This window comes from Manacus candei, unplaced genomic scaffold (assembly GCF_025592945.1).
Source record: "Manacus candei isolate 608988 ecotype Guabito, Panama unplaced genomic scaffold, ASM2559294v1 h1tg000086l, whole genome shotgun sequence".
Lineage (NCBI taxonomy): Eukaryota > Metazoa > Chordata > Aves > Passeriformes > Pipridae > Manacus > Manacus candei.
The window spans coordinates 6761903-6785704 of record NW_026138134.1 but is presented as its reverse complement, the minus strand read 5'-3'; the positions used below and the strand labels follow the sequence as shown (position 1 = coordinate 6785704).

At 56.3% G+C, this 23802-nt stretch overlaps 2 protein-coding genes across 2 annotated transcripts in view; one reads left to right on the top strand and one right to left on the bottom strand.

Annotated features, from left to right (window-relative positions):
- Positions 1-83: 83 nt before the first annotated feature.
- On the bottom strand, positions 84-8424 carry BACE1 (beta-secretase 1). The gene is made up of 9 exons (XM_051812544.1): positions 8100-8424; positions 4723-4811; positions 4335-4551; positions 4013-4150; positions 3788-3922; positions 3549-3650; positions 3268-3417; positions 2984-3155; positions 84-2898 (listed from the first exon to the last, which is right to left on the bottom strand). Exons 1-9 carry the CDS (start codon positions 8352-8354, stop codon positions 2657-2659), a joined length of 1500 nt encoding a protein of 499 aa, XP_051668504.1. The 5' UTR covers positions 8355-8424; the 3' UTR covers positions 84-2656.
- A 402-nt stretch (positions 8425-8826) lies between these two features.
- Positions 8827-23802, top strand: part of CEP164 (centrosomal protein 164) — a 32120-nt gene continuing 17144 nt past the window's right edge. The window contains exons 1-12 of the mRNA XM_051812205.1: positions 8827-8846; positions 9403-9558; positions 10635-10739; positions 11048-11159; positions 11791-12010; positions 13600-13752; positions 14761-14892; positions 15249-15326; positions 17683-17802; positions 20013-20456; positions 21837-21914; positions 22912-22989. Coding sequence (XP_051668165.1) covers positions 10646-10739; positions 11048-11159; positions 11791-12010; positions 13600-13752; positions 14761-14892; positions 15249-15326; positions 17683-17802; positions 20013-20456; positions 21837-21914; positions 22912-22989 — 1509 coding nt within the window. The 5' untranslated portion in view covers positions 8827-8846; positions 9403-9558; positions 10635-10645. The remainder of the gene's footprint in view (positions 8847-9402; positions 9559-10634; positions 10740-11047; positions 11160-11790; positions 12011-13599; positions 13753-14760; positions 14893-15248; positions 15327-17682; positions 17803-20012; positions 20457-21836; positions 21915-22911; positions 22990-23802) is intronic.

Here is a 23802-nt window from a genome sequence, read left to right as displayed (position 1 = left end):
CTCATGGCTCCTGCAGCTACCTTTTCCCACGTGGATCCCAGCAGCTCCTTTTCCAGGGCCATCCCCCGTGACTGGACGCCTCACCCCCCTCTTGGCAATGAACAGGTTGCAGATGAGGATTTTTTTTTTTTGTGGTCTTTTTTAATGTCATAATAATTTACCGTGTTAACATTCATTGTTCTTACATAGACACTGGGTTACAGAGTACTGGAGCCTCCAGCGACAGCCCCTGGTCCTGTCCCGTCCCATCCCCTGCTGTCACCGGGCCCTGGGGAGGGAGCAGACGGACACGGCCGTGCTGCAGCTCAGGATAAACCAACCTGTCACAATTCCTGGTTTCCCCTCTCCTCTGCTTTCTCCTAAAGCACGGGCTGAGGCACCAACCCTTTCTCCATGGATTTCGGTGGGATTACGAGGTGCTCAGCACCACTGAAAATCTTGCACTGACTCTCTTAAAAATTTTTTCCCCCCCTACTTTGCAGTCTGCAGCAGGAATTCGGCACTGCTGGAGGCCCCTCTGCCTCGGGGTGGGCCGGGAAGCCCCCCTGGTGCAGCACCTGAGCTCGGCCGCAGATCCTTCTCCGCGCACGCACACGCTGGCAGCGTGTTTTAAGGCAGTGGTCCACAACAGAGTCTCTGGGGTCCTGGGGGTCCTGGGCAGGCACGAGGGTGGGGGAGAGAACGTTGCCCTCTTGCGTGGAGTGGCTGGATGCAGTTTTGGAGCAGGGATGGGGTGGGGGGTGGGTGCTGTGTGAGCGCACTGGGAGTGAGGTGGGACAGTGTGGGGGCTGTTGTGGCGGTGCCCGTGCGAGGGCTGGCTTCCTCCTACACTGCATGTGTTTCCTGGCTCCCTCGCTGCTTTTCCAAAGAAATGTTTATCTGCAGGATTTAGTTAACAAGCTTTACACTCGGTGATTGCTGCGGTCCCTCAGCCTGTCCCCGCCTGACCTGGTCACTCCGCTCCTGCACGTGGCTCCGTGGGGCAGCTGCCAGCTCGGCCCTGGCACTGCAGGTAGGCCCTCTTTGCAATGCCTTTCAATTGTGGAATCTCGGAGTTTAAGCACTTTCCTATCCAGGCTGGAGGCAGAGAAGCAAGGGAATACAGCACTACCACTGCTGCAAGGTCACAGGTGTCTGCCCTGGGGAAGGGACAGCGATCCTGCAGCACGGGGAGGAGGGGAGGGTTGTCCTCACACACTGGAAAATCCTCCCTGTGCTGAAGGAACATCATGAGGACAAAAGTGCTCAGTGTCCTTTCGGCTTGTGAGCCACTGCCCTGTGTGCTCCAGCCCTGCCTTCCTCCTGCACCTCCTCCTCAAACCAGCTCCGACCCCCTCACCATCACGTGCTCCCACCGAGCACATCACTGTGGTGCCATGGGTGGTGGTCATGGCCCAAGGACTGAGCAGAGGGCTAAAAAGATTTAAAAAAACCCGAAAACAAAACAGGACTGACCCCTAATGTTGGGTTTGGAACAGTGGCTTTCAGGGCTAGAATTAAAAATAGAGATATATGGGTATATTGTACAGGTGAGAGGCGGCTGTTGTCTGCACACCCGCGCGGGTGGGGCCTGCTATGTACATGCTCCGACTGCACTACCAGTGACTTGCTTCGTAAAAAAAAAAATGAAATAAATACAACCATGTGTTTAAAAAATAATAAATGCTGCAGTCCCCACAGCTGCTGCCTGTCCCCAGACTGCCAGGGTGTCTCACAGCCGGGGCCTGGACACGTGGAGTGAGCGGAGAGGAGCCGCCGTGCCCCGTGCTGTGGGACGTGCTGGAGGTGAGGCCGGGGGGGCTGCAGGGGGGGCCCAGGCTCCCCTATGGCTTTTGAAGGGGTGGGTGGGCTGGGGAGCAGCCAGTGCCAGGGCTGGGAACTTGGGTCTCTTCTGGCACTGGCTCCTCTGTGGCAGCCGCTGCTGATGCTGGAAGGGAGGGCAGGGAGTTGCCCCTCCCACAGAGGGTGGGTGCCTGCTCCTGCCAGTCCCAGGAGAGGATGAGTGGCTGCTCCTGCCTGTGTTGGGAGGGCAGGGTGGGCACAGGGAGTCCTGGGGCTGGCAGCAGCGGAGGGCAGTTTTGGAGGGCAGGGAAATGCCAGAGTGAGCAGTGTACGGGGGTGAGCCATGTATGGGGGAGCAGGAGGGTGGGAGGGAAAGATGTGTCCGGGCAGCCCCAGGCTGGCCCTTTGGGGAGGCTCTGGGATGATCCCCAGAGTCCAGCTCAGTGCAGGGAGCCACGGGGAAGGCACAGCCACAGGGCACATGCGTGCAGCTCCCTGCACAGAGAGCCTGGGCCAGCGGCTTCCCGGTGGGGTGAGCAGAGAAGGGATGCACAGGGATGGAAGGGGACAAGCAGGGGATGGCTCATCAGTGTCACTCGGTCAAGCAAGGCAGGGACAGGCAGGAGAGCTTGGGACAGCCTGTCCCCAGCCCCCAGGACGGGGTTGCTGCGCTTCCCCCCTCTGCCACGCTCCTGCTGCGGGTCCCAGACGAACAGAGCCCAGACCTGGGGCTCCCACAGCCGCTCCCGGCTGCTGGCCCTGACACACACCGAGTCCCCGAGTCCTGGGCAGAGGGTCTGAGCTCTCCACGCTGCTGTCCTGCCCCCGGAGCCAGGCCCCTGCCCCGCCTCACCTGCGGCCCCGCGCTCCGCCGTCACTTCAGCAGGGAGATGTCGTCGGCAAAGTCGTCGTGGTCCCGGCGCAGGCAGCGGAAGCAGCGCCACTGGAACACCATGAGGCAGAGGGGCAGCATGAAGAGGGCGCAGATGGCCGCCATGACGTAGGCGATGGTCATCAGGGTGGACTCGTCCGTCTGCGGGATGTTGTAGCCGCAGTCCTCCATGTTGGAGTGCAGGTGGGGCCCGTCCACCGCCGCCGTCCGGAACTCGTCGTGCACTGTTGGGGGGAAGGCAGGGCTCTGGCTACTGCACTCCCACGGCCACTCTGCCCTGCTCTCCCTCCCTCCAGGCCCAGTGCTCACCGTGGCAGGCGCTGACAGCGAAGCCGATGCGCTTGCGGGCGCGGTCGAAGACCACGTAGAAGCCCTCCATGATCACGGCGCCCATGACGGTGCCAGTGGAGGACTGGGAGATGGCAAACTTGTAGCAGTCATCCTGAGAGGTGGCCACGTCCTCCACCGGGCGCAGATATTGCTGCAGGGAGAGAGGTGCCGTCAGGAAAGGGGGCAGGGAGGCAGCTGTGCCCACCCAGTGTGGTCCTGCTGGTCCTGCTGCTCCAGCCCACTCTGGCTGGGCCAACGTTCACCTGGGGCAGGATGGTGATCCGGAAGGACTGGTTGGTGGCCTCCCCCATCAGGTAGAGGGACAGGACCGGGAAGATGTGCCAGGGGGTGGTGCCGACCTGCCAGCAAACCAGCTGCTCCCCCAGCCAGAAGCCGTCTGGGAACTTCTCCGTCTGCCAGAGGGAAAGAGGAGGTGAGTGGAGCCAAGCTGGGCAGGCAGCAGAGATGCCAGGCTGGTAAGGGGCAGCTGTGCTGCCCACGGGCCTGGGGATGTGCCCGTGGGGAAGAGATGGATTTCACTGACCGAAGATGCTGTTTTGATGGATTTCACTGCAGCCTCAAACACCTTCTTTGGCAGCCTGAGGTTGGTGGTCCCACTGTCCACGATGCTCTTGTCGTAGTTGTACTGGGGGCAGAAGAGGAGGGGTGACCCAGGTGCAGGACCCCAGCCCCACTCCCCTCCCGACCCCTCCAACCAGTAGCAGGTCCCTCCAGTGCCATGGCACAGCTGAGCCCGGCGGGGGTGCCCTGGGGCCCCCTCACCTCTTTGCAGTCCATGTTCAGGTCCTGACCGTTGACCTCCAGCTTGACAATGATGACCTCGTAGTACCACTCCTTGCGGATGGGGGTGTACCAGATGTCCCCCACGTACAGCGAGCGGTCGATGCCACCGATGATCTGCAGCGGGGACACAAAGGCGCTGCCACCACACGCCACCAGAGCCCCGTGGGAGCCCCTGGCAGCCTCCCCTGCCTGCAGAGCCCTCACCATGCTGCCTCCCACCGAGGCCACGGCCTCCGTCTCGTTGGGCGAGAAGCCCGTCCCACACAGCTGCAGGGAGAAGATGTTGGGCACCCGTGTCTGCTTCACCAGGGAGTCGAAGAAGGGCTCCAGGCTGTCATCAGGCTGGTGGGAGGAGAAAGCAGAGGCAGGTCAGGGATGCGTCAGTGCTGTCCCTTCTCCAGGGGCTCTCCGTGCCCAGGGAGCTCCCCTCACTGGGATTGCTGTGCCCCAGGGGACAAACAGAGCCGAGGGAAGAGGCAGCTGAAGCCTGCTCGTGCTCACATCTGCTGGCAGGGCCAGGACTCACCCGGGCAATCTCGGCGTACGCCAGCCCCAGGATCCCTTCCCAGTTGGAGCCATTGATGAAGAATTTGTCTGACTCCGTGATGGCAGCGATGTTGGCTCTGACGGTGACGTTGGGGCCGTGGGGGATGGTGACCAGGTCAGTGCCCAGTTCCCCTTCCCACTTGCCCTGGGTGTAGGGCACATACACCCCCTTCCGCAGGTCGCGGTAGGTGCTGGACCTGCAAAGGCATCAAAGGGACGAGTAAGACTGGAAGGGGCCGTGTGGATCCTGCTATTCCAGAGGCCAGTTGGTACTTGGCAGGGCCTGGCCAGACCCCCAGCAAGAAGGGGCAGTGTGCCACTGTGGGGCTGGGACAGTGGCTCTGCTCTGTGTCCCCCCACATACTCACAGCTGCCGCTGGTAGTATCTCCGGAGGAAGGGGTGTGGTGCAGCTCCCACAGCAAAGTTACTGCTCCCTGTGTCCACCAGGATGTTCAGCTGGGGAAGAGAGACAGGGAGGTACATGAGTGCAGTGGGACTCTCTCTTGCTGTGCCCAGAGAGGAGAGAAGAAGGTGGTGGAGAAGGAGGCAGCGACATCAGGGCGTTGGACAACAAGCAAACACCGTCCGGCACCATGAAAACAGAGCATGAGCTCCTCGCTCAGCACGGCCTGGCCTCAGCCCCCCAGTCCACAGGATTTGGGAAGCACCTGGCAGGTGTCATGGGTCTGAAGAGCAGCAGCAAGACAGGATGCATAGGCTCCCCTTGCCAGGAAAGCTGATTTGCTGGCAGAGCTGGTGGGAAGGATCGCTGCGCCCGCTAATCACCACCCATATGCCGAGCCCTGCTCCCGATTCATTCCTGCCTGTGCGGGATTACCAGGTTTGGCAAACATCCCACCGGCAGGGCTGGGAGCAGGCCAGCTGGATCCTGCCCCCAGCTGACCCCTGCCTGTGGCCCCTGCGGGGAGCAGGGTGGGACTGCCAGGGTGGAATTGCCAGGGCAGGATTGCTGGAGTGGGATTGCTGGAGCGGGATTGCTGGGGTGGGAATGGGGCTCCAAGCCCTGCAGGGCAGCAGTGCCTGGGGTGAGCCCTGACCCCAGCCCCGGGGGCTGCTTCACAGCACCACCCCAGCCAGCACTGCCAGAGCTTGGGCCCTTAATCTGTGGAGTCAGAGGGCAGAGAAGGAGGTTAATGCGCTTGTGCTAATCGCAGGAGTGCTGGGCTGCAGCTGCTGAGTGTTCTCCACGGCCACCTGACAAGGGCTGCCATGTCCTGGGTGCCCTGTGCCCCAGCCCTGCTGCCTTGCACTGGGGGACGGCCTCTGCTGGCCAGCTTCCTGCCATGGGTAAAGATCAGAGCAGCACATTTGCACCTCCAATATCCACCCTGGGTGAGTGCCAGCTCAGCACCTGCTGCATAGCCCAACCTTCCCCTGGCAACCGGCACCTGCGCTGCTCCCAGGGCTGTTCCCAGTTCTGTGGGTGGGTCACCAGGGGCCACTTGCTCCAGAGAGCTCATCTCTCATCCCCAGGGCACCCAGAGGAGACATGTTTCCCTGGAGAAAGACCTGCTGAGCTGATGCTACAGGGAGAGAAGGAAGCGAGGAGGGGGTTTTTCTCTCGCAGGCTCCATCCTGCTGACAGGGTCACGCACAGGACCCACGTGGAGAGGACCCGGATCCTTGAGACTCAGCCCAGCCATCCATTCGGGCCAGGACACAGCACGTGAACTGGTGAGGCCAGGACATGTGTGACAGGGATGCTGTCTGAAACCTGTCCCTGGAAGTGACAGCCCCTCCGGGCACCTCAGCAGCAGCACTGGCTCTGTGCCACGCGTGTCCTAGTGCTCAGTGCCGCTCCTGGGGACTAAGCCTGTGCCATCTGTCCCAAAACACCAGCTCTCCATGCTTGTCTCACCCCTCTTCCCTCTGTGTTTATGAATCAGCCCGTCCTGGGGAGCCAGGGAAACCAACATGCTTGGGCACACGGAGTGTGTGAGCAATCGGCTGCTGATGGTGACTTGGCAGTGCAGCACAGCTCAGAACCAAAATTAAAGCACAAGAGGATACAGAAACTCCCCTGTCAGCACCAGGAAGGTGAAAGGAAAGCTGAGGAGATGGATCACCATCTCCCTGCTGTATGTGACCCTTTGGGAAGGATGCACGCACCCCTCGGGACAAATATGCCCCTGATTTCCTGCGAAGGCACAGCCAAACTCTTTCATATGAATCTTTTAATTCCGTTGCAACGCCTGGAGGGATTTTGCTCCAGCACACACACACACACACACACACATTTGGAAGCAATCCAAGGCTGGAAGATGCTGCCCAAAAGGGCGACTGGCTCCGGAATGCACGAGTGCCTGGGAACAGGTGGTTAGCACGGAAATTATCTGGCAGCTGCGACACGTGGCAGGCAGGAGATGATGAAATCACATTTAAAACTAGATTTCAGAAATAATCTCCTCCCTTTTTTTCCCCCTAAATGCACCCTGCCAGAGCAGAGAATAAATCCCAGGCACACAGGGACAACACGACACCGCTCCCAGAGATCCGATTTTCGTGGTGGTGACATTATTCTCCTGTCCATGGCTCACGTCTCGCTCACATGGCTCTCCCCCACCACACACACAGGGCACAGCCAGCTCGTGGGGAAAAGCCAGTCTTTATTTCAGAGCCTGTGTGGGCACTGGGTGTTTTGGCAGCACCCAAAAAGTGGCGGTGGCAGGCACAAGGGAACGTGGTCCCGTGCTGGGAGGAGTGCAGAGCCTCGAGTGCTGGGCTGGCCTGCTCCCTGAGCCAGACTAGCTGCTGGTACCAGTGGGGATCAGTAGGGGCACAAAGGGATTTGGCAGCAGGAGCCTCCACGATGTCACCCATAAAAGCAGGGAGGAGCTGCTCTCCCCGTGCTGTGTGACCTGGCCATCAGCACCCATCCTGTCCCCAGCACGAAGGCACACGGTGCCACAACGTGAGCTGGGCAGCGCAGCTCCAGGACGTGAGGGATGCTGACAGAAAGATGGAGAAGGAGCAGAAGCTGGTGATGCACCAGCTCCTTTTCCAGCCAGGCCACCCCATTTTCCTACCCTTTGCCTCCCCATGCTGCCCCGACTCCTGTGCAGTGACAGAGATCTGCAGACTCCTGTGCACGAGATCCCCGGGAAAACAAAGCTCCGGAGGATTTCTGGAGAATTTGCCCGGGTCGGGAGCGGCACACGGACCCGGGCAGCAGCTGCGCCAGGCGCTGCGCCGGGAGGAACGTGCCAAGCACGGCTTGGCCGTGGCTTCTTCGCGCCTGGCTGTGCCCGCTCCAGGCGGGCGCGGGGCTGTGCAGCCACATCCCTCGCTGCCCACACACGGCGACTGCCGGAGTGGCAGCAAGCTTTGGCTCGGGAGAGGGGATGGATGGAAGAAGGGAGGGAGGGATGGAAGGGGGAAGGGATGGATGGAGGGATGCAGCCCCGCACGCAGAAGCACACGCAGCACCCGCTGCCTCTCCCCGGAGTGCCCGGGCAGCCCGGGAGAGCTGGGGTGACCTTCGGCGGGCGCCTGCGGCCAGTGTTCACCAAAAGGCAGCAGGAAAAGCATCACCCGAGCGATGAGGAGCGACGGGAAGCGCGGGCTGTGCAGCGAGAGCCGCGCAGCCATGGTGGCACCCGCAGAGCCTCCGCTCTGCGACCCCGGAGGGGGACTCGCAGCCCCCCGGGGCGCGGGGAATGCAGAGGGATGCGGGAGATGCGGGGGATGCGAGAGATGCGGGGGATCCATCCCCTCCCACCTCACCTTCTGCGGGGGGCTGCCCACCGTCATCTCCACGTAGTACCCCTGCCCGGACTTGCCCCGCAGGTTGTCGATCATCTCCACGAAGCTGCCGGCGCGCTCGGGCTCGGCGTCCAGCGGCGCCCGGCGCTGCCGGAGCCCCGACGGCGGGGCCGCTCCGCCCCGCAGCGGCAGCCGGATGCGCGGCGGGGCCGGGAGGGCGCGCACGACCCCCAGCCACAGCAGCAGCAGCAGCAGCCAGGGCCAGGCGGGCGCCATGGCCGCGGGGGAGCCCCTCGGGGGGACGCGGTCAGCGGGCCCGCAGCGCCCCGCGCCTCGGCGGGGCGGCCGCGCCGGGGCGGGCGGGCGGCGCGGCGGCGGCGGGCATGGCGGCGCGGCCAGACCCGCCCCGGAAAGCCCGCCCGCCGGCGGAAGCGCTGCCGGGGAGACCCGCCCCGGCCCTCCCCGCCGCCGCCGTCCCTCTCCCGGCCCCTCTCCCCGTGCCCGTCCCGCTCCCTGGTCCCGGTCCCGGTCCCGGTCCCGCCGGGATGCGCCGCGGGCGGTACCCACGCGTCGCCATGGCAACCGCAGCAGCCCTCCGGCGGCCCAGCCTCGGTGACGTCATGCGTCCCTCCTCCCCGCCGGCCAATCCGGTGCCGAGCATCCCCCCAGCGGCCAATCGCGCGCGGGGGGCGGGGCCCGGTTCAGCGGCCGCGGCTGCTCCCGCGCTCCCGGCAACGGCGGCGGCCCCGGAGCGGGTCCGGGGCTACGGTGAGCGGGGACGGGGCGACCGGGCCCGGGGGGTCCCGGCCCCAGGGGAGGCTTCCCTCGGGAAAGGGAGGCTGCGGGGAGCGGTCCTACCCTCCCGCCGCACGTGGGGTCTGCCGGCTCCCGGCGGTCGCGTGTGCGCCGTCGTGACTTGGGTGGAAAGGGCTTTCTCTTTGCTTTTATTTTATGCTTTATTAGTCAAAGCTGTTTCTCCTCCTCGCCAGCTGCGCGTCTCCCGTGGCTCCAGGCTGCACGGGCTACACTAGCTTTGAATTTCGCTTTGCGTAGAACCAGGGAACGGTTTTGTGGCTTGGCAGGGATCCGCTCATCCAGTTTCACCCCCCTGCCATGGTTATGGGCACTTTCCGCTATCCCAGGTTGCTCCAAGCCCCGTCCAACCTGGCCTTGGGCACTTCTAGGGATGGGGCAGCCACAGCTTCTCTGGGCAACCTGTGCCCGGGCTTCGCTAGTCTCACAGGGGAGAATTCCTCCTAATATCTCATTTAAATCCCTCCTCTTTTAGTTTAAAACTGTTCCCCCTTGTCCCCATCTATTATAGGTGCCCGTCAGGCACTGAAAGGCGGCAGGAAGTTCTCCCCGGGTGCGCCGAGGCAGCGTCTCCAAGAGAAGAGTGAGCCATCCAGCGCTAATTCCGGGGATGGAAAATGGGGCTGAGTTAGAGCTGGGACAGGAAAACGCGAACGGAGGGCCCTGAGTGAGTTGCTCACATCCAAATGCTCTAACTGGGGACGTTTGCAGGGTGGGGGGTGGGTGTGTGAGCCCCGTGATGCTGTTTTGCTTCAGGCGTGTCCCGAGGATATCTTTGCCTGGAAACTGCCAGGATTAGTTGCTGCTTCTGAGACTTGTTTTACATAAGAGTTATAAATACGGAGTGGGCTGAGGACAGAGGGAGGTGAAGAGGGCAGCGACGGCTGGTTACAGGCAGTGGGTGGTGATCCTGCTCTGGGCAGTCATCACTGGGGTGTTAATGCTGCCCAGACCCCTGGCAGGTACTGCAACCCCCTGGGTCTCGTGAGTATAGCAGAGGAATGCTTTGTGCATTGAGAACTTGGGGGTTTTTAGGCTGAAAGGTTTGAGCTTGTATTTGAGCAGCAGGTCACGGTCCCCTCTGTGCTGGCACTGGCATCTGGCCCCACACACAGTGGTGGGAGGCTCATGCTGGCCAAAGGTGGCCATGCAGAGCCACAGTTGGGGACGTTTGGGGTGAGGCAATTAAAGTCCAAGTGCCTAAACCTGTGCTGGATGGGTTGCAAGGGCCCAGCTGTGCTGTGGTCTACGAGTTAAATAACGAAGCAATGGGCTACAGGTGGGATGTGTTAAATTAGGACCCTTTTACAGCTTCTGGAGTGTTCTCTGAGAAGGTGGGAGAGGTGAAGGTAAGTAGGGAGAAGCTGCCTTGTCCCTGGGCAGTGCTGATCCAGCCCTGAGACTTCTCTCAAAGCTGAGCTCTAGGAAAGCTGCTTGCTTTCTCTTCCTTCCCTTTCTCCTTTCAGCTTATTTTTTTTTTTTTTTTGCCTGGTTAAAAAGTGCCTGAAGCAAATGTTCATCTCCTCTGTAGAAACTTGGAGGCCTGGGGGATCTGATTATGACTTTGTGCTGCTTCAGCTCTGCTCCTTGTTTCCGCAGCCCCTGGAAGTGTGTGTGGGAGCTCTTTGGTTTGGTTTTGCTGCGTGTGCTGCAGGTGGAAGGTCTCTGCCATGTGCTGGGGGACAGGGAACCTTTGTTTCTGAGGGCAGTTGTGACTTTGTGTTGCTTCCTTCTCGCCCCCAGGTGTGGGAGCCATGGAGAGGGGACTTGTGGCAGGGGCCGTGCGCATCGGGACCCAGCTCATTCTGGAAGAAGATTACAACGATTCCTATGTTCCTGATGAGCAAGGTGAGTGCTGCCTGTCCTCCTGGGAGCTGGGAGAAGGGATTCAGGCACACAGGTCACTTCTAGGTGTATTCAGAGAGCGGGAACTGGGGAGGGTGTGGGTGGAGAGGGTAAAATACATAGAATTTCGCAGAAGACAGGGCTGAAAAATGAGCTCTTTGTTTTCTATGGACACACAGGACCATGCTGGTGGCTTTGAGCAGCTTTGGTTTGGATTTTCCAGTGTGCTCCCTGCTATAGCTGGGAAGGTGGCTGTACTGTGTGGTGGCTGGTGTAGACTGTCTTCACAGAGTCCTCTCGTGTTTTCCTAGAAATCCGGAACTTTGCACCGATAATCGGGATTGACCCCGAGAAGGAGTCAGAGCTGCTGTGGCTGGCCAGGGAGTGCCTGGTGGCCCCGTTACCCCCTGACTGGAAGCCCTGGTGAGACTCTGGCTGCAGCTGTCCTGGGTGGTTCCCAGTCACAGGACAAGGGGGAATGGCTTCAAACTGACAGAGAGGAGGTTTAGGTTGGATATCAGGGAAAAATTCTTCCCTGTGAGGGTGGGGAGGCCCTGGCACAGGGAAGCAGCTGTGGCTGCCCCATCCCTGGAAGCGTCCAAGGCCAGGTTTGATGGAGGTCTGAGCAACCTGGTGTAGTGGAAGGTGTCCCTGCCCATGGCAGGAGGGAGGATGTTTAAGGTCCTTTCCAACCCAAACCAGTCTATGATTCCTGGTCTTTCCTGTCCTTCCCCTCTGTGTGCTGCCCTGGCATTCTGGTGGTGAGGAGGAGGGATATTTTACCACAATATTTTACTTCCTGTGGCTGAGGGAGCTCAGGGCTTTTTGGGGTGGCAGAAGAAGGGGGGAAAAACTGTTGGGGAAGCTTGATAAGGTCATGAGCATCCTAGGAGGGGCTGCTTCCCCACACTGATGTGTTCTTGGCCTCTTGGAGGCTTCATGCTCCTCTTCCCTGAGCTCCAGGTGGTCAGGCCACCCAGCAAGGATGTTCTGGCCTGTGCAGCTGTGTTTTTATGTGCCCTTCCATCTTTTCCCGCTGGTTTTTGCCATGCAGCCAAGACACCACTGGTGATGTGTATTACTTCAACTTTGCAACGGGCCAGTCCATGTGGGAGCACCCCTGTGATGAGCAGTACAGGGAGCTGGTGGTCCGGGAGAGGGAGAAGCTGCTGGCACAGGGCAGCCTGAGGAAGGAGAAGAAGGAGAAGAAGCAGAAGAAAGAAAAGAAAGAGAAGAAGGACAAGAAGGAGAAGCAGTCGCTGAAGCAAACCCCTGTGAGTAGACTCTGCTTGTGGTGCTTCTGGGGAGGGCTGGGCAGAGGGGACACAAAGGGCTTTCTGAACTCAAACCCAGGTGATGGGCAGTAAATCAAGTGAGTTGGCAACACTGAATACAAAATCACCTTTAATTTGGGCTATAAGGCTCTTTGTAGTAAGCACACTGTGAAGTTGGTCTTTTCCCTGGAGGTCCTGCAGTCTAAATTGAGGGGGAATGGCTTATTCAGCTCTTTGCAGCTTAGTTTTGATTGCTGGATCTCGAGTCCCAGGGTGAGTTGGTTAAGGTGATATAAGAAACCACAAGTTGCAGTCACCTCTCCTTCACCCGTGGCCAGCACCTTGAGAAATGGACTCTATTCCCTCTTAAATGGAAGAAAAATGGGAGAAAGTTTGAGCTGCCTCTTCCACACGGGAGGAGGAGCATTCCCAGTGGTTACTGGGCTTTGCAGGTCTGAGCACAGTTGGGTGGCTGTACCTGTGTCTTAGGACACTGAAGTGACTTACAGGTGTGATGGAACCCATCTGTAATTGTAATTTTCTCCTTCCTCTGGGAATGGCTCAACCATTTTGCTCAGTTTTGCCCAAACTTTTCCCTCTGTTGCCTATCACAGGTCCTGCCTTTACCTGGGGAGGACATTCCAGGTTGTTTTGTCTTTGTCCATAAGTAATGGCCTCAATTTAATAAGAACTTACCCAATCTCTTGTTCTGAAGACAAAAATGAACTGAAAGGTCACTGTGTGTAGCATTAATGGATTGCTGTGCTCTGCTGGTGCCCAGCTGTGGCTCCACTGAGTTGCCAGTTCAGGTTTCTCATTACCAGTGTGGTAGTTCTCAGGCAGCTGATAAGAACTATAAATAACAGATAAACTGTAGATTATCCCAAAAGTTTTAATTAGCCTGATGGAAGCACATTTGTCTCTGCTGAAGGACAGTGAACATTCTCTGTTCTGTACGTGTGGTTAGTGGCCATCTGTAGAAAATAATTAGTTTAAGCCCAGAGTGTGATTTATTCTGTTACCATTGCTGTGGTGATGACATCCCCCTGTCCCCATCCATCAGTGAATTAACTCTGATTTCAGTCTGGAATCCTGTGTAGGCACAGGGACTGTGGTTTCTGAAAACACACGTGCTCTGCTGAAGCACCAGCCCTTGGTTGTAGTGCTGTGCCACAGGGAAAACCCTGGAGTGCCACAAGTAAAACCCTGGCATACATGTGCTTCTGGTTTAACCTGTGCTGGGTGAGACTCCTGGGATGGGGAATTCCATGCTGTCCAACAGGATGGTCACATTTCTGGGTGATGATAACTTGGGGTGTGAGCTCAGAGGTGAGGATGTGGGATGGCTCCCAGGGCTCCTGCTGCCCTCTGAAAGAAAGGAGCATTCTGGTCCCATTCAGATGGGTCTTTTGGAAGGCAAAATATTCGAGTAGATCAAAGTGTGTTTCCTCCCCTGTCCCATGTGCTGGTGGCTGTGGGGCCCCAAGCAGGTTTTCAGCTGGGCTTGCACAGGGGAGCCCCTCCTCCCTTTCCAAAGGGAGCTGCTCACCTTTGCTCTCCTGTCAGCGAGTCCCCTCTCTGTATTCCAGCCCCTGGGCCCCCACCTGGCCCCCATCCAGCTGCCCCTGGGGCCCCTCTCTCCTCTCCGTGGCCTCGCTCCGTCTCAGCCCCTCGTCCTCCGTGGCTCCCCGAGCGTGGGCAGCGTGGTGGACTCCGACCTGATGGCCAGGGAAGGAACTCAGGTGAGGCTCCCTCTTCCCTGGAAGGCACACTGCAGAGGCTCACGGGGTGGGGACACTTAGAAGCTTAAATGGCAGTATTTGTGATCTTCTGCTGGCTTTGAAAGGCAGCTTTTTAGCAGACAGCAGTATTTCTTTTCTTCTATTTCTAGGGAGCCCAGTGCTAAATTAGTGCTGAGCTTTCTTCTGCTATGTTCAGCAGATTTAAAGAAGGAATTGTTTCAATTACTGTGGGGGAAACAAAATCTATTCAGTTTGTTTTAGCAGAACTTTGGTGGGCAAGTGAAGCGTGGTGAACAATACAGATAATACAGTCTAATAAACAATACTTTCACTCATCTATTTGAGAATAAAAAATTTAAAAGAACAGTTTTCCTGATAAATGTAAGACTTACAGTCATGTCAAATGATTATTTATAGAAACTGACCTTTGAGTCAATGAAACAAACCTGTTAAGTGGTAAGAAATTGATCTTTTAAAGGAAAGCAAAGCAAAATGTGTGCAAAACACACAAATAATCACCTTTACAAATAAACAAACCTGTTAAGTGGTAAGAAATTGATCTTTTAAAGGAAAGCAAAGCAAAATGTGTGCAAAACACACAAATAATCACCTTTACAAATAAACAAACCTGTTAAGTGGTGGGAAATTGATCTTTTAATGGTAAGTGAAGCAATATATGTGGGAAACATACAAATCAACACCTTCACTAAAGGTTTTCTCGCTGAGTTAAGTCTTGTCACTGGTGATATCAAATATTTTATTGTGGTCTTGCCTGAATCAGTGTTCAGAGGCACAGGAGGGTTTCAGATGTGCCCCTCTAGGACAGGAGCCTCTTTGGCCTCATTAGGAACATCTCTCCCAGCTGGACATGGCTCTGGCAGCACGAGGGTGGCAGTGAAGTCCTGAGCTCCTGCCCAGATTCCAGCAGCTGCCCAGGGTCTCAGTGGGTTTCCATCTTCCCTTTCCTGTCATCTGTCCTCTCTCTTCCCTTTCTGCTGGCCTGCACAGCTTGCAGAGATCTGTAAGCCCACTGGGCACACCAGGAACCTGCTGGGCTTGCTCTGTGACGACGAGAAGATTTCCTTGGACACGGCGGCTCTGGATAAATGGAGGAACGAGGAGGACGACAGTGAAAATGAGGTAGTTTGTGTGCCTTGGCTCTCAGTGTGTGTGACAGTAACCAGAGTGCACGAAGCCTCATGATGCTCCCCTGGTAATGGCTGCTTGACTGTGGCTGTTCCATTTGCCTCTTGGCTTTGATTTGTGCTGCATTTTCCCTGTGCTGTTCGGTGGCCAGAAAACATCTAAAACCTGTTTTCACATTGTAATCCCCCCAAATCAACACCTACCGTGGTGCAATTCCAAAATGAGCTGGCTGTAGGTGTATTGCCATGGCTCTGCTGCCTTGTTTCACTGCTGAGGAAGCCTCAGTTCTTCCCCTGGGATCGCAGAGGGCAGGGCTCAGTTTTGACCATCTCCTCTTTGAACGCTTTTAGAGTTTCCATGGGACATCAGGACTGCTAAAAAACCTGTACTTGGATGTGGACGCCCTGGGAGGCAGCTTTGACTTTGAGGTAAGAGCAGGGGTGATGGGATGGGCAGGTGAACCTGCCCTGCTGGGAGAGGAGCTGAGGCACTGCCAGCACCCAGGCAACGAGGGTGCAGGAATGGTGCCAGAGGGACAAGATTCTTGTGTCACTTAGGAACGACCTGGAACAGGCTGAAGAACAGGAAGGCACAACCTCGGGGCTGGGGGTGTGTGAGAAGCCAGAGGTGGCCCACAGGGGGCAGTGGGGTGGGTGCTGAGGGCAGGTTTTGTGTTTGGAGGAGGATGGTTGTGGTTTGGTAGCTGGGAGTTGAGGAGACATCTTTGCACTTTGTTTCACTCCAAAGGAGAGAAAAGTAAAGCCATGTAGGTGACCCAGGCAAGGTGGAGACCTGCTCTTGCAGGGAACAGCAGGAAGAGGGTCTCGGGTCAGAGGTGCCACTGCACTTGCTGTGGGAGGAAGGCTCGAGGAGGAAGAGGCACACTTTGCTTCCATGTGTTTTTTGGCAGTGAGTGAAGGGAGAAGGCTCATTTTCAGCTGAAGTTGCAATGGTGGCACTGGGGAAAGGAGAAGGGAATGTCCTCTGGGAATGCTCTTGCACTGTCCCTCGGTCCCACAAGGACCTTAATGTGGGCTGCACGTGGCCACTTTTCTGTGGCAACACAAAACCTGTTTTCTTTCTTCTTGCACTGGGGATAAATCCCGTGGCTGAGACACTGAGCATTCAGTGCACCCAGGGCCTTGTGCAGACACTGTGCTTTCCCTGTGCTCTGCCTTAGCCGGGATCAGGCTTAAGATGACAAGGGCACAATGGGAAGTGCGTTGTAAGCAGCTCTGCTGATTTGGCCCGACTGTTTGTGCTGACATTAATCCTTTCTCACCGCTTTGAAAATCCTGTTCCAGTATCTGAAAGGCAAATTAATTTCTTTTAAAGTGTTTTAGAGTATTTGCCTTATCCTTTTCACAGCACACGAAAATTAAGCTGTAAAGTACTTTGCTGGAGAACCCATTCAAGGTGCTGGGCAGGATCTGTGAAGGCTTATGCTAAAGTGGATGTGACAAAGAGAGCCCTGACTCTCTCATCTCCAGACAACAAGCAGCCTGTGGGGGCCCAGTTCCTCACTGAAATGTTAATGTGTGCAGGAACAAAGAGCTGTCTTGGCATGTCAGTGCCCTGGGGATGGGGCTTCAGGAATCTATTATGGAATGGCAATTGCTGCCCAACAGCCAGGCTGTTAACCCAGATGGGTGATGTCCTAGTCCTGATAAGGTAGCAGTGCCCCACTGGAAAATAGAATTCTTTTGTAGTTCCATGAGATGGCAGTAGAAAAGCATTCCTGGGAGCTCAGACTGTTCCTGAGCCATCCTCCAGCTTCCTCACAAAACAGAGCCAAGGGTTTGTGTAGCAAGTCCTACAGGGGGAAGTCTAAGCAGCAGTGGGTGAATTAATGAAAAAACTGACTTCGTGTAGCCCATGGTCAGGGTTGAGTGTCTGTATTCAAAGGAAATATGTGGGTTTAGTGACTTGCAGAGACGGGATGTTGGGTGAGTGGAGGCAGCATCGGAGTGTCTGGGAAGAGAGGGAGGAGAGGTGGATGTTCCCCCCTCAGTGGGTGTTTCTGGAGCAAGGAATGGGTTAACTGGGGCAAAGGCACTTAAAATGAAACCCAGGTCAGATGCTGGAGAACTTGGGGTGTGAGGTGTAGTCTGAATGTCCCCTTGGAAAGAGGGTCTCTCCCAGAGCTCAGTGTGCTCAGCTGCCTGTGGGGTCAGCTCTCCCCTGGACCTGCTTTCCTGCTTTCTGGCACCCTGAGTCCTCCCTGCAGGCATGGGAGACTCTTCCCTAAGATACAAAAGGGCTTGGGGATAATGCTGGAAGGGGCAAGAGGAGAAATAGGTCTGGCAGCACCTTTGGGTGCCTGGGGAGAGTCCTGTGGCAGCAGAAACATCCCCTGTGGCAGTGCTGGCACCTTGGCATCAGTCTCTGGGTAAATGCTGGGAATCAAGGGGGTCCTTTGTGTTGGGAAATTACCATTCCTGACTTCTTTACTAGCTGGAGGGTGAAAGGGAGCTGCCTCTGCACATGAACATGGAGCAGTAGAGCTGGTGTGTTCCCGCAGGGATGTAGTGCAGGAAGCAGTGCTGCTGCTTCCCAGGAAACACATCCCTGGGATACCAGCACAGGGCTGGCTGGTGGGGGGGGAGGAATGGCTGCTGGGTGTGTAGCCTTGCTGTCCCCTGTGCTGGGGGAGTGTGGAGACACAGCTCACAGGGAGTCTGGAGCTGGGAAGAGGCTGGGAAGAGTGTCACAGTGTGTGACTCTCCCAGCTTGGAAAGGTGGCTTGGGCACTTCTGCAAGTGGCTGTGTCACCCCCCCCTTCAGGAGAACAGCGAGGCAGAGCAGGAGAACCCCAGCAGCCCGTTGGCTGATGGTGCTGATCCCCCTGGAGCTGCTCCCCAGCACCCCGGGAGTCCTGTGGAGGATGCTGGCAGCCTGGCAGAGGTGATGGTGGCTCTGGCATCTCCCTCCTGCTTGCACAGTGTCACTGAGCTTTTGCATGCAGTAGGCAGCTTCTAGTGTTGTGGTTGCATCTGGTGGCTGCTTGTCTTGTTTCTTTTGCTGGTTAAAGTGTTATGTGCATGGAGAGAGGTGTAAACGTAAAATCCAAGGGCAAACACTGCCCAGATATGAGTTGTGGCATTCCTAACCCCCTCTCTGTGCCTGAGAACAGCCTGGAATCAGGGAGCAGGAAGGGAGCACATCACCCTTCAAAGTTATTCTCCATGCAGTATGAGATTTGTTTCCCAATTTTTCCTTTTAAAGGTAGAAAAAATGTGACATTTGTTGTACTCTCACATTCAACATGGTAAAGTGCAAGGGTGGCAGGTCATCCTTCTTTCTGAGTTGAGTTGGACTGAGTTTTGGTGGGTGCTGTTTATCCTGATTGTTCACTTCTGGATCACATGTCTTTCCCAAACCTGGTCCTGTTGGTATCAATGTGCTTTTCTCCAGACTTATGGCAATCACTGGGAGTAATGGTTTGATAGACAGGAATTTCCCATCATTTAGTGCCACTCAGTGCTCGTAAAACATGTTGCAGCTTGTGAAAAGATCAGTGAAAGCCAATTATGACCCAACTGACTTGTCCCAGCTCTGAAATCCATAGAAAATCCATAGTCTGTTGCAGGAGGAAAACCTCCCTCCTCTTCTTCCACCTGTGTCTCTGGCTGGCACAGTTCCCTCTTCTGGAGAGTTGCATTTGTGATCATCAAGGTGTAACATTAGCAAAAGCTTTTGTCTATAACTGCTCTTAAAATAGGATTCTGCCAGCTAAAGAAATTATTCTGGGATATTTTAGTAACTGAAGTGAACTTGCCTGGAGAGAAACCCTGTTGTGTGCACAGTATTAGTGCTACACTGCTCTGTTCTGTTGTGCCCGTGCACTTTTCAAGCATCAAAATCCAGCTTGGTCTCATGTGGGATATCCTGGATGCTGTCAGGTCTCCTGGTGGGGTGTCCTCAGGAGAACTCTAAAGCAAGTCTGTCCAAGAGGAGCCTACCTTTCCAGCCACCCTAATCCCCAGATAAAAGGAAGCACCATGAGAGCTCCTCCACTGGAGCAGCTGTAAAGAAATGGCCCTTGCACACCTTTCTCTGGGTTCTGGTGTCACCGAGGCCTTCCCAGAGCCTGCAGGGTGACTCTGGGGACCTCTGCCAGCCAGGCACTGCTCTGCACAGGGAGTTATGGGTGAGGCTCAGAACTGCAGGGTTTTCGGGAAGGGATTGGATTTCCCTGGCCCCTCCAGCCGCGATGGATGGCTCCCCCGGCCCCAAGGAGAAGGTCTCACAGACAAATGGCACGCCAGGGAGCGTGCCCCAGCTCCGGGCCTGGAGCTGCCGGTGTTCCAGCGGCGCTGGGATAAAAATACCCCGTTAAATGTGCACTGGGTGTCCGGGACGCGCCGCGCGCGGGGTGAGGGGACGTTTGACGAGACACCACAGCATTAATAAAACAATGAGGAAGTGGGACCTGCGAGCAGGGCCGTTTGCATGCTGATGAGGGAACCTTCTCCTGCTCCCTCCTGGCTATTCCTCTCTCCACAGTGGGGGTTGTGGCGTCCCCACTGCTGGGAGAGGCAGTGGAGCCTTTGGGTGACTGGGCTTTAATTTGGGGTTGCTTTTTTCCCCAGGCCGGTGGGTTCTGCCATCTCTCAGCCTCCTGTGTTAGTCACAGGCTTGTTCTGAGCTTCAGTCAGTGCCCACCTTCAAGTCTGTACTGCTGGAAGGTGGGATGATGATCCTGCCTACTGTTCTCTGCTTAAAACATGAGACAGAAGTAGAATGACCGGTGATGGTCTCTAACACATTCCCATCTCTTACTGAACAGATCTGATGTGGAAGCATAAATGGGTCTGCTGTGGAGCACATGGGGTGCTGCCCACTCTTGTCCACTGAGACCCTGTGAATGAAAAAACCAACAGATGAAAAAACCCAAGTGAGAGCCCAAGAAATGAATGAGATTATCTCAGTGAGGTCCCTTGTTTTGGAATGGGACTGTGTGAAAAGCAGTCAAACAGGTCTCAAAGTCACCCAAAGCTTTGTGATTTATTTTTTTTTTGCTGCTTGCTGTAGGAGAGCCTGTGCTATTCCTGACCCCTGCATCCCCCCAGAGAGAATGTTGTGGCTATAATTGTGTTTGACTTGCTGCCTAGAAGGAATCTTTAAAATCAAGACATGCTGAAGAAGTGCAAGAGTCTTCCTTGGATTCTGATGCTGCGTGCCCTCCATCTCCAGTTCAAATCCTTCCTGGAGATGCTGACAGCAGCCTGTCTGGCCAGAACAAGGAGGGCTCTGGTGGGGAACTTGCTGGGGATGAGGTACTGGACAAAGATGATGTTGAGGTGGAAGGTGACGTCCCTGCAGCTGAGGAGCTGCCCCAGTCTGTGGGGGAAAGGAGCACAGCAAGGATGGATGTGCCCAGCAGTCCTGGACAGCCTGGAGCTGCTCCTGCAGCTGTGGAAGATGCTGAGGCAGATGAGCTGGGGAGCCTGGCTGCCACTGCTGACACCGTGTCCTGTGGAGAAAAGATGGTGGATGAAGTGAGGGAAGAAGCAGCAGCTGATCCAAAACCAGAGAGCAGGCTGGATGCTGGTGAAGTAAGAGACCTGCCTGCATGGTTTGGGGTTGGTGTTGGCTCTTCCTGTCGTCTCCTCAGGCCCTGACTCAGGAAAGCCCTTCTTGGGGCACTGCCTCGTTTTCTGTGGAGCCAGTGCAAGTGCTTTCCTGGTCAGCAGGGTGTTCCTGGGGGGGCACAAAGTGCTCTGAATTTCCAGACTGGCGTTCCAGGATCGAGCTAGGCAGTCATTCTCTCCTGCACGCACCAAATGCTGTCCAAAGCCACTGACAGGCAAAACCTTCAGCTGCCAGGCGTGTTTTGAGTCTTGGAGGAGAAACAGCCTCAGCTTCCAGCGCTGCCGTCTGTCCTGAGCGAGCAGGTTTGAGGCTGGAGCTCACGCCGAGCCCAGCTGTCCGTGCTGCTTTGTCTCCCTCCTTCTGTTGTTCCTCTCAGCTTGTGCAGCGCTGGGGCAGGGTGTGAAGTGAGTGCCAGCCGCGAGATCCGTGCCGCATGCGACGGGAGCCGCGAGGTCGGAGCGGGGAAGGAAGGAGCCCTGGGGCTGGCTCTGGAGCTCTCCTCTGAGCACAGAACCTCCCAGCCTGCCCACTCTGGGAGGAGAACTGGCCACAGCCGCTGCAGACCTGGGGGGGTTGGGTTTGCAACCTGACAGGAGGCACCGAGTGTCACAGTGGCCTGGCCCCGCAGCTGGGCTGCCAGACAGGCACTGTCTGCTCGTGGTCATGCTCCAGGATAGGATCTGAGTTAGGGTATGGGCTCTGATGAATGATCTCTTTCCAATCTGGCTGCCTTCCTGCTGATTTTGATGATTTCTCTAGTTCATTGATGCGTGATGTCTGTAAGAAATGATAAACCACAAAGCTGAGCCTGGAAAACATGCTCTGTCCTGAAGAGCTTAGAGCTGAAAGCATTGCTTTTCCAAACCCTTCCCTGGGTGCTTCTACACCTGAGTTGTCCTGCTGAAGTCAACAGGGCCACGGGGTGTTCCCATTGAACAGTGGCTTCATGATGGTGAGAATGTAGCAGCCCTCACTGCACTTAGGCACAGCAAGATGAGCTTTTAAAGTGCTTTTAAGAGACCCTGGTACTGTTCTGGTGGTGGGCTGGGAGCTCTTAGAGCCACAGACATCCTTGCAGATGAAGAGGGAAGCAAGTGCCTTTTATCAGGGGTGTTTGAAGAGCACTTCTCTGCCCTCCCCAGTCCCATCTCCTGCCCCTACCTGTGGTGTTTTGTGCTTGTCTTGTGGATCGTACCCTTAGTGTCTGGTTCAGTCACCTCATGTTTCCCGTGTTACAGAGGGGACAGATTTGTGTTCCCAGTGCCAGTTGTCCTGTTGGGAATGCCCAGGTGAAGCTGCAGGGGTAAGACATGTACAGGCTGTAACGTGCATTCTCCTCTCAGCTTTCAAAGGCATCAGAGATCAGTGGGGAGGACCTGCATGTCTCCAACAGCTCCAACAGGGAGCTGGCTCAGCCTGTGGTGAGTCACCAAAAACTCCTTGTCCCTTGGGTGTGGGGCTTCAGGTTCCTCTGGGATGGTGCAGCCAGGGAGTGCTGTGCCTGCCTCTTGCAGTGCCCTCACAGCTGTGGCACAGGCCAGCAGTGTCACCCTGCCCCTCGCAGATTGGGGCTGTGGGTGAGGCAGAATCCCTGGAAAAGTAGGTCACACAGAGCTGGGACTGTGCTCAGATAATTGCAAAAAGGAAAATAATAAGCGGGGTAAAAATTGTGCTTTAAGGGACTCGGCAGCTTTTGCTTAGGGGTGTGTGTGTGGCTGGGAGACCTGGCTCTGGAGGGTGCCTGTGGGAGGGCAGGCAGGAGAGAAGCCCTGAGATGGGGGGAGATGCCCATCAGCATCTCTTCATCTCCACAGGAAGCTGCCATTGCCATCTGCCAGTGGGAGCAGAGGCAGCATGGCCAGCAAATGGCTGAGAATATCATTATTTATCGGGGTTGGTACAAGCCTGTGTTGGCAAGTGGCTCTGCCTTGTGTAGTGCTTGCCCACGGGCATGTGTGTGCACACACTGCCCTGTGCAGCCAAGTGCAAGGACCCCCACAGACTCTGCCAGGAGGGAGGATTGTCTTGGAAGATGGACAGCCTGTGGGAGCTGACTTTTAGGAAAAAATGAGAGGAAATGAATAATATCCTAAAGGGGAGCAGCAGAGGCTGGGGGAGGACGTGTGCCCTTTGGATGTACCACGTGTCACCCCTGCCTGCTGTGGCCAAAGTGGAAGGGTGCACTGGGAGTGTGGCAGAGCTCTCGGTCCCACAGTATCCTCCCTGTGTGGCACTGATGTCCCTGGACCCCACAGGGAGGGTTTCCTTAGGGACCCAGCGAAGGGAACTGCTGCTGAGCTGCTGTCAGTGGGGTGGGGAGTGGGGATTCCAAGCCATGGCAGGATTTTGGTCTCAGGATCTCTGGCAAACCCTGTGTGTTCTCATCAGACACTTATCCTTTTCTGCTTTTTTCTTTAGGTGTTGGGCTTCCAGAGCCAGCTTCCTGAGGAAGTACTGGATGCAGGGGCTCCTGTCTTAGGCAGCCCCGTGTGCAAGGTGAGCTCTGTGTGTGTGATCAGGGGTGATCTGTGAACAGGCAGGTGAAATACTGGGGTGAGATGCACCACCAGTGTGATGCTGTCAGTGTGAAGGCTCTGCAGAGGTGAACAGTGAGGTGTCAGGGGTCAGAGCAGCACTGCCAGGGCACTGTTTTTGCTGCAGAGATGAGGTGCACGGAGCTACATAAAGAACATAAACCTTGAGTAGGGGATGGCTTCAGGGGTGCACTCGTGCAGGCTCCCCTGTGTGTTTTCCCTGCCCCAATGAGTGTCAATAAATGGCTTTCCTGGGGAAAGATGGAAGTAGAATCTATTTTACTTTCTTCTTTTGTGGCTATATTCGTCCTTTTCTTTCACTTAAGCAGATAGGAAGGATTTGTGTAGCAGAAACACGATAGAATCAATGGGAAGAAAAGGAGGTTAACTCCCTCTGACAGATTTTGGTAGAGGGAAGCTTATTTTTAAGCATTTGGTTTGTCTTGCCTGCTTTCATGTGGAGGGAAAATGGGCTCCTTTCAGGGAGTCTGTGGCACTGTGTGAGCATATGCCTGTGCTCCTGTGCTGTGTTAGCCTGGGATGCAGCAGTGGCTGGGCAGTTCTGACTGGAGGTTGCTGTGCATCTCGGGTTTACCCTTGTCTTCCCAGCACGTTGCCAAGTTGGCTTCCTGAGCCCCACGTTCCTCTGGAGCTCTCCCGCTCCGTCCCGGCTGGCTGGGAGCGCCGTGGAGGGCAGGATCCAGCTGGGGTTACTCAGCCTTGTGCTGATTGTGAGTGATCAGCTGCTCTGGAGGAGACCCTGAGTGGCAAACTC